At 39.7% G+C, this 13,026-nt stretch overlaps 1 protein-coding gene across 1 annotated transcript in view; it reads left to right on the forward strand.

Annotated features, from left to right (window-relative positions):
• Positions 1-13,026, forward strand: part of fat3b (FAT atypical cadherin 3b) — a gene marked incomplete at both ends in the record, with an annotated part of 64,037 nt that overhangs the window by 31,756 nt on the left and 19,255 nt on the right. Inside the window, 17 exons of the mRNA XM_083927599.1 lie at positions 606-970; positions 1,271-1,424; positions 1,923-2,030; positions 2,160-2,343; positions 2,682-2,902; positions 3,417-3,869; positions 4,317-4,451; positions 4,569-4,962; positions 5,828-6,024; positions 7,935-8,088; positions 8,188-8,421; positions 8,788-8,966; positions 10,990-11,203; positions 11,320-11,534; positions 12,196-12,333; positions 12,530-12,673; positions 12,773-12,970. Coding sequence (XP_083783725.1) covers positions 606-970; positions 1,271-1,424; positions 1,923-2,030; positions 2,160-2,343; positions 2,682-2,902; positions 3,417-3,869; positions 4,317-4,451; positions 4,569-4,962; positions 5,828-6,024; positions 7,935-8,088; positions 8,188-8,421; positions 8,788-8,966; positions 10,990-11,203; positions 11,320-11,534; positions 12,196-12,333; positions 12,530-12,673; positions 12,773-12,970 — 3,687 coding nt within the window. The remainder of the gene's footprint in view (positions 1-605; positions 971-1,270; positions 1,425-1,922; positions 2,031-2,159; positions 2,344-2,681; positions 2,903-3,416; positions 3,870-4,316; positions 4,452-4,568; positions 4,963-5,827; positions 6,025-7,934; positions 8,089-8,187; positions 8,422-8,787; positions 8,967-10,989; positions 11,204-11,319; positions 11,535-12,195; positions 12,334-12,529; positions 12,674-12,772; positions 12,971-13,026) is intronic.

A 13,026-nucleotide genomic window follows, 5' to 3' on the forward strand; every position in this document is an offset into this window, starting at 1 on the left:
TGAGGTCCTTTTTGGGGTATTTTCATTTTATGCTACTTTATGCTTCTAGTCCACTACATTTTTTCTGTAACATTAGTTACTAGTTACTCCACATATTCAGATTGTTTATACAAAATATGATCAACGAATAAACTATCATATTTGTTTAAGATTAAGCTACAAAGAGGTTAAGTAATAAAAAATGAGCCACACGTTTACAAGCTGCAACATTAAAGGGATATTTACATTAATCTCTCACTAATAATCCAATGATATATTATTCTGAAACAGTAAAATCTGCATAATGAGTACTTTTAGTTTTTTTACTTAAAGCACATTTTGATGCTATTACTTTTGTAGTTTTACCTAAGAAGCAATTTGAATGCAGGACTTGTACTTGTAACACAGTGTTTCTACACTGTGGTTTTACTACTTTTACTTCAGTAAAATCTCTGAGTACTTCTTCCAGCACTGGTTTTAGATGCAGTATTTCAGTGAAACCCTTCAGCACATTTACCTTTTTTCATTTGGACTCAGTGTGTAGCTATAGAGTATGTTAGGGAAAACAAATCAGACCATTCTTTGAATAATGCATGAGGCAAAGTTTAATGTTCCTCTCCCTGTAGGTTTTTGCCCAAGACCAAGATTCAGAGAAGAACGCCGTGGTGAGTTACCAGATCCTATCTGACATCTACAACAGCACCGACTACTTCCACATTGACAGTAACAGCGGATTGATATTCACGGCACGCCTGCTCGACTATGAGCTCATCCAACGCTACAACTTCATTGTCAGAGCGACAGACAGCGGAGACCCAGCTCTCAGCAGTGATGTTAGTGTCACTGTGATTGTTACTGACACAAACGACAACCCACCTAATTTCAGCCAAGCACTTTACGAGGCCTTTGTCAGCGAGCTGGCTCCCAGAGGACACTTTGTGACTTGTGTTCAGGCGTCGGATGCTGACATCTGTGATGCTCAAAGGCTAAGGTAAAAGATGCTTTATAAAGCTGTGGTTTTGGTGTTTGCTCTGTAAAGTGATGAGCAGAATTTTTGTACATGGTTCCCCACTGAACCCAATTGAAGTTTGTCTAAACTTTGCAGTTCATTATCCTAAGAAAAGCACATTTCTTAAAGGGAATCTTATTTTTATGTTTCTGTCACAATCACAGTGATCTTTCACGCCATGTTTTATTGTCTTTTTCTAACTTTTTCAGCAGCTTCCGAGCGAAATAACATTGTACGATATAAACACCATCTACTTTGTTTGTTTGTTTAATTCGCTTTCAGGTACAGTATTCTTTCTGGGAATGAGAAAATGACTTTTATGATGGAGCCAGATACAGGGGTGCTCAGTCTGTCTAACAAGAGGAGACAAGGCATGAAACTCTCGTATCAACTAAATGTGTCTGTGTCAGATGGAGTCTTCACCAACACTGCTCAGGTGAGACAGCTTGCAATTTAGTTCAATCATAATTTGCTCTTTTTTAACCTTTGGGGTTTTTATACTCGGAAGCCGAGGGACCTATTTTTAGCAACCCCAATTTATCCCGAACATTTTCAGCCATCTGGAACGACTGCTGTTTTCTACCACTGGCTGCTGAGCATCTTTGCAGTTGGAGGTTAATGTGTGTACATGTCATATCGGATTTACTGTGAGTGTGAGCTGCCATCTGGAAAAATTCACATCCGTCTCGTAGTAGTAATTAAAGCGGGCTATGATATCCCCACATCTCTGATGACAGGACACCCCACTCTAGCGTCTTCACGAGTGTTTGCAGCTCTGTCAATCACAGTACCGCTGGTGTGCGTACCATGTGGGTGTGCTTGTGTTTTTCACAAATGAGCCAGTGATGATTATTGTGATGGCATCTACAAACGTCAGGAGACTTGAGGATGATGCGGATGGGATGGGGATTATAATGATGATGGTGATCCCCAGGTGATTGTACGTGTCCTGGGAGCCAACCTGTACAGCCCAGTGTTCAGCCAGAGGTTCTACCTGGCTGAAGTACAAGAAAATGCACCTCCAGGGTCAAAGGTTATTCAAGTAGGTTTTCTGTCTTACTGTACTCACTCGGTTATGTTTCCATCAGGGCTTTTTATCGGAACCTTCCATGATGTTGGCATTAATGAGCAATCTGACATGATTTTTTTGAATCTCTGTATTGACTTCCAGGTTCGTGCAACAGATGAGGACACTGGGCTGTTTGGCCAGATCACCTACTCCTTCATCAATGACCTGGGGAAAACTCAGTTCGCTATTGATGCGGATGGATTCATATCCACTGTCCAGAAATTAGACAGAGAAAATCCTCTTAACAAGGACATGGTGCTGACAGTTATGGCCCTTGATGGTGGAGGTATTATTTTTAAATGTCTACAAACTGTTTCTCTGATAAAATATATCTTTAAATCAGCAGTCAAAGCCTGTAGCTAACATTATTGCATGAGTGATCACTGTTCTTGGTGAGTGCACTGAAGAGTAGGTGTTGGGGGTAAGATAAGCTTTTATAACAAGATCCCACACTGAAAATGTATGACTATTTAAGCATATTCACATCACAGATGCAGTACATTTCATCACCTAGAATGGCTTAAAGTGAATTAAACAGTATAATGAGGGAAACTATATTGGTATTTAAAGTACATACATTTACAAACCATATACACAAACATTTATGTTCTGGTGTTTTTCCAGGCCGTGCATCATTTTGCACAGTTCGAGTGGTTCTCGCTGATGAGAACGACAATGCCCCTCGATTCAGAGCCGTGGAGTACCGTATGAGCATTAAAGCAAATGTTGCCAAAGGTTCCCTGGTGACACAGATCCAAGCCACTGACCCTGATGCTGGTTCTAATGGGAGGATCGTCTACTCCCTTTACAGCGAGGCACGCAATTCCCTCGTTGATGTGCTGGAGGTCAGTACATTTTGCTCTAAAACTTTATGCTGCTGTACTTAATAATACCATTTTTTTTTTTACTTTTTAATAGAGCTACAGGTATCCTTTCAGTTCAGTCAAGGAAAATACCCAAAAGTCTATCCAGAACCAAACCGTAACAAATGTATTTAATGAGACAAACCTTATTAAAACTCATAATTTATGCTATAATTCTGACTTCCAATTAAAGGATGCTCTCAACTGACAACAGCTCCCCATCTCATTGGATTAACAGCCATCTGTTACTATAATTTTAGAATTATGTTATATTAAGATTGATGCGTCGGCCCATTTTGGCTTTTCCAAAGGGAAATACTATTCTGGTCCATGAGCAAATAAACAACTGTAAATGAAATAACAAGCTGTAAAGGCTAATATAATATGAATAAATATAAAAAAACAGTCAATAAAAGGAAGAAGATGTAAGCACTGCTACTAGGATTATTGATTCTAAAGTTGGTTTAAATAGAATTATGATTTTTTTGGAGTCCAGGTGGAGCCAGACAGCGGTTGGATGATGACTAAAAGCACCGTGGACCACCTCCAGGGGACTATGCTGTCCTTCTTTGTCAAAGCTACGGATTGTGGTTCTCCGGCCAAACACTCGTTGGTGTCCGCTTTCATCCACGTCGTCCATCCAGATGCATTTGTTCCCTCCTTCAGTCAGCCTCAGTACTCCTTCACCATCCCTGAGGACACAGTGGTAGGAACAGCCCTAGGGTCTGTGTACATGGCCCCTGGACAGACGGGGTTTTTCACTGCAGTCGGAGGAGAGACACTAGACAGCAACCAGGGAGGGACCTTCTTGGTGGAGAGGGAATCAGGTCTGATCCGTCTGATCAAGCCATTAGACTATGAAACCATCAGCATCTTTCGTTTTAAGGTTGCAGCAACAACAAGAAGGGACCTGATCGAGTCTGTCTCCACTGTGGACTTGGAGGTTAAGGTTGGTGATACATTATATTTAAACATAGAGTGCAATAAAATAGAATTTAACGAAACTACATAAAATGGAATTGTACCCTAGTGCTCAGATAAGCATCTATGTCAAAACAGGGATTGCAATAAATCAGAATAAATGAACCATAAATGATTTTGGTAGTGGCCACACACGGCCCATTAAAACATATGATCAAGGATGTTTTAACACTCATAAGAACACCACATTTCACTGAGCAATTACATTTTCAGAGTAACGTGCATACATTTTAGCAAACAGATGGATTTCTGTCAAAGCCATTGTTATGGAAATTATTAAAAAAATGGTTAAAAACATTTAACAATATTTCAATGACAAATTTGTTTAAAAAAACAGAATGGATTGATTTGAATTCACTGTCGCGTTATTTTTTTCAGTATAATTTAGATGCTGATTTGGTGATTAATTTTGCAGGTCCTAGATGTGAATGACAACAAGCCAGTATTTGAGAGTAACACCTATGTAGCCACAGTGATGGAGGGCATGCCAGTGGGGACAAGAGTGGTCCAAGTGCGTGCTCTTGATCCAGACTTTGGCTCCAATGGACAGGTGTGTGACAGCTAGGTTCAACTGATTCTGAGTGTTTTGTTCTCTTTTGAATTTTGCTCTGCAAATTTGGATATTTGTAAATGCTTTCAAAAAATTGCTTTTGATTTGAAATTGTAGGTAACCTACAGCCTCGGGTCTCTTCTCACTTACAACTTGGACTTGACAAAAGATGCTCGCTCCTTCAGCGGCCCCATCGCTACGGGTTCTGTCTTTGCTATTGACAGTAAAACAGGCTGGATCACAACAGTGAATCAGATGGACCACGAGGCCTGCTCCAGCTACAGCTTTGAAGTAATGGCCTCTGATCTGGGGGAGTTACAGTCTCTCTCCTCCACCACAGTGGTAACCATCACCGTGTCAGACGTTAACGACAACCCGCCGCGCTTTGAGAGGGAGCTGTACAGGGGAGCAGTGAAGGAGAGCGATCCCCTCGGGGAGGTGGTAGCTCTTCTAAAAACCAAAGATCGAGATGGCACAGATCAAAACCGTCTTGTCAACTTTTACATAACTGGTGAGGAAATTAAGTAGAATACAAACATAACGTAATTCACTACATTCTACTGCAGTAATTGTACCTCATGCAGTGCGGCGAGGTGGTGTTGCATAAAAAATATGCATTGGCCTAATGGGGATATTATTAAAGGTCAAACTTTTAATAAATTTCAACCGGAATGTCAAAGACGACTAACCTTTTATTTTTTCATTTCCTTTTAATTTTAATATTACAAGGTATGCATTATACAACAAAATACTTCAACCAAGGCAGAGCATTTCTTAATAGAATGTGAATAAAAATGCTTATTATAAAGTTTATTTTTACTATATGTTTTTTCATTAGAACATACCCGCCAATGCCTATATGAATTTATGCATGTGTGAAGTTAGAATATTAGTTGAAATTCCAAAATAAGAAGTTGTCTTTCACAAACTCACACATGACTTTGTGTGGTAACTCCTTTTTTATGGGAGTAATAAAAAAAACACCATGAGGACTCTTCAACATAACTCTCACCTTGACACAGAGCTTGATGATTTCCACTCACATAACACTGTCAGATAATAAATAAGGATGATATATTTTGGTCTCATGTTCTGGCCTTTAAAAATACTGATTGGCCTTAATGGAAGCGTTATAATAAAAGGTCAGTTTTTCAAATTTCTAAAAGGCCATTGCTGCTACACCACCAGTCTGGTTTACGCTGTAATGATATATGTTTATTGATTATGCCAAAGGGTACCTGCATCATTTATGTGTGCCCATTCATCTTGCGAATGAATGAGACTTCAGTTTGTTCCCAAGTCTGTTTCAATGCATCTTCACCTCTTTCTTTGATGTAAGGTGTCAGTGTTTTAATCTTCATCTGTATAATCTCCAGGGGGAAACCCACGCGGTGTGTTTGGCCTGGCTCTTGTGCAGGGGGAGTGGAAGGTTTACGTGAGTGGTCTGCTGGACCGTGAGCAGCAGGACTGGTATCTGCTCAATATCACAGCCAGTGATGGCCTATATGTTGCCCGCACGGCAGTAGAAGTTACCGTCATGGATGCCAATGACAACAGCCCCATCTGCAACCAGGTCAGGGATACAGACAAATGGAGATGGGTATATTGAAAAATATGCAAAGCAAAGAAACATAGAGTAGGCTGAAATTTAGGACACTGAACTATTATTTTGCTCTTTTAGGATTCATGGTAGACTAATTGCCTTTTATCTGCTGTTTATGTCAAGGCTAACCACATTCCAATTAGTGTTTTGTCTAAAAACAGAAAGAAAACATCCTTTTTAGAGGATATTTTTTTTGTGTTTTATCATGTCATGCAAAAGCTGAAGCTCATTTTTTAAATACTGTTGATAATAATGTTAGAATTTGCCTAATGTATATGTATGCCTTTGTTAAAGAAATTCTGGGGCTGTAGCAGAAGAGTACTTGTTCGGTTGAAATATTGATTCTCTTCCCCAGTGTACCAAGTACAAAGTCACAGTGAATTAATTCAAACAAATTGTCTTTGTACTATATTTTCATGGACTGTAACTCGTTATAAACTGTATTTCTATAAAGTACTTTTTAAAGTATATAAGATAATAATCTTTAAAATATCCATAGTTAAAAGCTGATGATATTTAAGTTACACACATGGCACAAACAAATGACATGAATTAATGATAAAAGCTATTCCACTTTAGCTCAGTGAGCTACCTTACAACCGTCATACTCATCCTAAAGTGAGTGTTAATGCTTTGTCAGAAGCTTATCTGTGAGAGGAAAATAATTGGGCTGTTCAGTCTTATGGAAATATCCCTTTTCATTTAGTAGTATTTTGCAATTCATCAAATTCCCATAATTAGTGAGGACATTTTCATTCTCTTATCTTGTTAATCTCTTACCTTACCTGTTTTCCTTTTACATTACTTTTATAACTAGTTACTCTAGAATTACATGGTGGCAATATCAAATGTATCAGAAGACATTGTGTTGGTAGCACATTGTCCTTATCTTTTATTTTTAAGTACCTGCAGTAGTAGTAATATCTGTTGCTAGTAGACAAAATAGAAGCAAAAGCATTTCTATTTAAAGTAGTGGTAGCCATAGTGGTGAGTTGTACAGGTGGTATTGGCAGTAAAAGTACATGCACTACTGTCACTTTTGCTACTAGCCATACACTGTGTTAGAAGTTAAATTCTTATGTACTGCATACTACATACTCAATCTGTTTGTACTTCATATTGTGCTTACTACATTTTTGAGCGTCACATATGTCGCAGTACATTATATATGTTTTCCCTCTTAACTGTGTCTTAACATCAATCGCCATCATTCGTAATTATTTCACCCAATGATTCATTATTTAAACTGTACACCTTATAGTCCACCATTGGACAGTTTGAAGGGCCACAATCCATTTTGGGGTGGTTTAGTACCGCATGTTTTATAAGCTTATACCTCACACTCTTCACATTCACATTCTTTCTAATTTATTACATATCCGGACCTTTCTTGTGTACACATACTATGTAGTTGGAACACACTATATACTCCATTTTACATCATGCTTAGTAAAAATATTATGTTAGTATGCAACTTTGAACATAGCTAGATCCCTGATTTTTTTTGATTAATTATCAATCATCATAATAGTTGCTGGCGAGAGACTTTTCTGTTAATCGACTCTAAAGATGAAGGAATCATGCACAGGGTAACTCTGAAATAGATGGCAAAATCAGTAGGGGATATACTTCAGTAGTTTTCCCATTGTGCTGGTCTGTGCTCTGTGGAATAGTGAGGTCACAAAGTTCATTTCTAGAGGCAGTCACTGGCATGAGTAAAGGCAGGGTCAGAAAGGGGCACTTAACTCTGTTGTGCTCGTTCTGTCAGCAGGGATAATGGATGCAGCATCCAGCAGTTTAATGCGTTTTTTGATTTGATGATGTTCAGACACTGTGGTTTCACTTTGGGCTTGTGTATCTGTGTGTGTTTATTGTGCCAGGCGGTGTATAGCGCCTCTTTTCCTGAGGACATTCCCCCTAACAAGGGCATTCTGACAGTGGGCGCAACAGATGCTGACTCAGGCTCCAGCGCAGAGATCCAATATTCACTGTTTGGCATCGGGGTCGAAGATTTCTACATGGATGCAAACACCGGTACATTCAGTTATTACATTTATTTAGGCTTTTGCATTATCAGAACAACATACAAGACTAATAAAACAGCTTAATAGAGTCCTCCATTTGTGTCCTAAGGTGAGCTGCGTACGGCCACTGTCATGGACCGAGAAATGACAGCCACCTACAGACTCATTGCCCAGGCAACTGATGGAGGAGGGCTGTTCTGCCGCTCTGACATTTCTCTCAAAGTGTTGGATGTGAATGACAATGCCCCTGTGTTCTCCTCTACTCATTACCTGGCTAGTGTGTTTGAGAATGCCGCCCCCAAGGCTTTGCTTACCCGGCTGCAAGCCAGCGACCCTGATGAAGGTAAACTATGATGTCATATGCTGGATGTGTTACAAGCAAGGGTGATAATGAGCACAGTTTGTTTCCTGCTTACACTGAATGTATGTTCAAGCCACTATGCCACTAAACTGCTGTCTTGTCCATTAGAATAATACATAATTATTCTTACCAAAGAGGTTTCCTGAACCTGTTTGAGGAAAAAAGACACATTATCACAACAATTTATATCTGTATCTTAAATGACCCTAGAAATGACCCTAAAATGACCCTGTCATATATATATATATATATATATATATATATATATATATATATATATATATATATATATATATAAAGGAAGAAGAACATTTGGTTATGTATGAGTGTGTCTTCTGTTCTCTCCAGGTCTTAACCGTACAGTAGTCTATTCTCTGGTGGATTCAGTCAACGGGTTATTTTCTATTGACCCGATGTCTGGGATGGTAATTCTGGAGAAATCTCTGGACAGAGAGAGCCGAGACTCCTATCGTGTCCGTGTCCAGGCCACTGACAAAATTGGGCAACAGGGGGCGCTGTCCTCACAGGTTGGTTGTTCCAGTGACATGTTCAATCTCCACTCCCTGCAGGGAGTATTCCAAAAATATCAAATACAATCCATAAAAAATGACATTTATAATAATTGCTAGCTGATAAAGAAGTACTTTTGACCATTATTGAAATTGAGTCCATACAACATGTACATATCTTAGCTGATATAATCATGGTAATTAATACAGATTCTGAGTAATTTACACCAAATATTTCTAAAAACAAAGATAGATATGATTTTGTAATTAATCAATTTTACCACAATAATGCAATAGCAATTTCTACACTACATTTTTAGTGGTGCATTATTTAGCCATGAAGTCATCCATCTGGTGATGTGCAATCTGTATCTCTGTCCATACACATGAATACGAAAAGCCAATGAATAAAAACGTTGTTTACTGAAGAGATCAGATAAAGCCTGTAGATTTAATCAAGATAAATTGTCATCAAGTTGTGCAGTGGGCAGAATGGGAAAGACTGGGAAGATGACGGTGAGAGATACAGAGGCAGAGCAGAGGAGAGGAGGAAAAGAGGTGAAAAAGTGCCGGCTCTTTTTCTGTGGTCCTTCTGAGTCTGCCAGAACAGGTCCGAAAGTAAAAATTAACCCCAGACGACAGTGGGGTCAGGTGTGGCCGTTTTTGATTAATACCGTACCAGCGCGTATCATTATCACTACTAATACAAGTAGCCGTATTTATAGCTTTAGCAGCAGTGGTAGTAATGGTAGGTACTACAGGAGTTGTAGCAATATTTGTAGCAGGCACATTAACAATAGACATACGGTGGCATTCCACTTGCAGTAAGTGGAACCAGGGATCAAGTGAATCTCCTCTAGGACTCCAGTACCATATGCTGCTTCTGTATGCCAGGAAAGACTAGTGGGACAAATACAATGAAGGTCTGATGTAGAGACTGATGCAGATTTCTGGAAAGCAGCTGGTATCCATCTGTGCACCTTTTTCCATCTACCCATTCTTTGATTCATATTTCTAACCTTGAATAGAGTTAACTGCCAATGATAAACTAATCCCGAGATGTAACCATTTTTGATCTTACACCTAATTATAGCTGTTTCTTACCCTAATGCCTTAACACTTGTTTTGAAGCTGTGACGGTTTTTGCACGTACAGGTTATGGTGAAATATGATGTCACAGGTTGGCCAAGAATAATGTGATGTGTCTCTGATTCACAACCACCACAAAACACAAACAACATAAATCGAAAGGCATGCACCTAAACAAAAAATGCAAAATAATAACAACACAAACAGCCCTATGTTGCATATATTGAGAAGGTATAAAACATATTTGAATAATTAGAAGGAAGACAAAAAAGGCAAACGGGGTAAGGGTTATAAGATAACATTCTCATATACAGATTAAAGTAATGTTGTAGAAACATTAACTCTTTTAGGATAATTATTAGAAACTAATGACAAAATGATTCCCAACCAGTTATTTTTAATTTAGTTATTTCTCTTTGCAGTATATATCCTCCCAAAATACATTTTTTTGGAATTGGTTTTCATTTGACATATCTGGTTAAATAAAGGTAAAATAAAATTTAAAAAAATATATGTTAAAGGAGAATTCTAAATGTATTGATTGATTGATTTAAGATAATCACTCCATAATAAGGTACTAATGAGGGCAATGGTTTGTTTGTGTCACATCACAACTTTGTGTGTAGTATTTCTTTAACCTCCCTCCAAAAGGCAGAAATAATATCATTCTACGAGAAAGGGTGATCTAACAACTTAGATTCAATAGAGCAAAAACACCATTTCTCTAACTCAGTAATGCTACAAAGATTTAACATTCATACAGCGGCCAAGAGATTCTCTTCGGGTCTTTGGTGGACACAGACTTGAATTGATTTTTTTTGCCTCAGTCCCCTATCTTGTTAGCAAAGTCTTGCTATCTTTGCTCCCATTAACGTCCATGTCTGTGGTGCTTAAACTGAACTCTTAGGGCTGCGGGTAGCGCAGACAAATAATGACTTGGTGTCTCCTTCAGGTTGATTTGACCATTCTGGTGCTGGATGTGAATGACAATGCTCCAGTCTTCCAGAGGAGGGACTACTCTGTTACTGTTCCAGAGGATGTAGCCGTGGGAACCGAGGTGCTGCGGGTATTGGCGACGAGCGTTGACATTGGACCGAACGCTGAGATCACTTACAGAATTCGGTCGGGCAACGAGTTAAGAAAGTTCACCATAGACAGAAGCCTAGGTGAGCAGAGGTCCTTGAATGTGCTTGTTGCTTTAAGGCCTGAATGCAAAACTAAAACTCAGCAGAAAATTGAATTGAATTGAATCCTATATATGCTTTATGACGCGTTTCTTTAGGCTCTGTTTCTGTGGCTGATGATTTGGACTTTGAGGTGTGTAAGGACTACTACCTCACCGTTGAGGCCTGGGACAGTGGGAACCCTCCTCTCAGCACAGCGACTATGGTAACCATTGAACTCATGGACGTCAACGACAATGCTCCAGCCTTCAATCAGGACATCTACAATGTTCTGGTCAGCGAGGATGCATCTGTTGGGCAGACAATTACAAGGGTAACATTGAATTCGTTCTCCACCTTTATATTGGTCCATCTAAACTTCTATGTTTTTCTTCAATAAACTTCCTCTATTATTCTCATTTCGGGTTTAAAAAGGGACTCTACTCGGAAAAAGACATTGTTTTTTTTATACACATTTTCATTTAATGTCTGAATAAATCTGTATTCACCCTCTGGCTGTAACCCTCCGTTTTAGTCTCTTTAAGCCCCCTCGCAGAAAAGCCCAGTCTGCCCTGATTGGTCAGTGTTTCTGGGTGATCCGCATCTTCGCTCTCTGTGTCTCTGCACCATCATTGCAGCTGGGGAATTACTTTAATAGCACTGTAACTGCACTTTTAACCTACACACAGTGAAGCTGTGAGATAACTGTTCGGACGTCCCGATGGCCAGTTGAAAGGCACACTTTCCAAATACGGGCTCTGTGCATTTCTCTGTCGATTGAACGTTTTGATACTCAAGCTGCTTTATAATCAAAAATAGACACAAAAATCGTACTTCTTACATTAAGGGACATTTTGTTTCACTCTGTGTTTGCGTGTGTGTGTGTGTGTGTGTGTATGTGTGTGTGTGTGTGTGTGTGTGTGTGTGTGTGTGTGCGCGCGCGTGTGTGTGCGTGTGTGTGTGTGGGTGTGTTTATGTGTGTGCATGCTTTCTAGGTGTTGGCAGAAGACTTGGATAGCCAGGTGAATGGGCGAATCACCTACTCTATCTGGAAAGGTGACCGTAATAACCACTTCTGGATTGACCCAGTTACAGGACTGCTGAAAGTCAATAAGCGGCTTGACAGAGAACTAGTAAGAATGCATCTTTAAGTACAATATCTCATAAACAATCAATAGTAATTTTCCGGTTTATGAGCACAGAAAATACCAAGTCCTCTCAAGGTCAGCACCCAATGAAGTTTCATATTATGCAAGCATAACAGTGCCTGTCATATTGCCTGATACATATAGATGCTATGGCTCTCTCATCCCCTCCTGCTCCACCTAGGTATCCAGGTACTCTTTATCAGTGCAGGCATTTGACAGTGGCTCCCCTGCCATGTCCTCCACTGTCACCCTGAACATCGACATATCCGACGTGAATGACAATCCTCCTGTCTTCACTCCTCCCAACTCCACAGCTGCCATACAGGTAACATATGACGACACAAAGGTCTGTTGTGTTTGCTTAAATTCATATATTTTTGTGTCAGGGTCTCTCACCTCTACCCCTCTATCTCCATACTTCCAGCTAAACCAAGCTGCCGGCACCACCCTGCTGAAGCTGTCACTCATTGATAAAGACTCTCCTAGAAATGGTCCTCCCTTTGAGTTTCGCATTGTGTCAGGAAATGAGGGAAATTTCTTTTCCCTGGACCAGACTGGAACTCTGAGGTCCAGCCGTGTGTTTGGCCCTGAAGCCCCCAGAGAGTTCACACTTGAAATCCAGGTTAGCAAAGGCTGTTTTTATTTAACCACTGTTTATGCAGATTGACTGATAAATAC

The sequence above is a fragment of the Echiichthys vipera genome (assembly GCF_963691815.1).
Source record: "Echiichthys vipera genome assembly, chromosome: 14".
Classification (NCBI taxonomy): Eukaryota; Metazoa; Chordata; class Actinopteri; order Perciformes; family Trachinidae; genus Echiichthys; species Echiichthys vipera.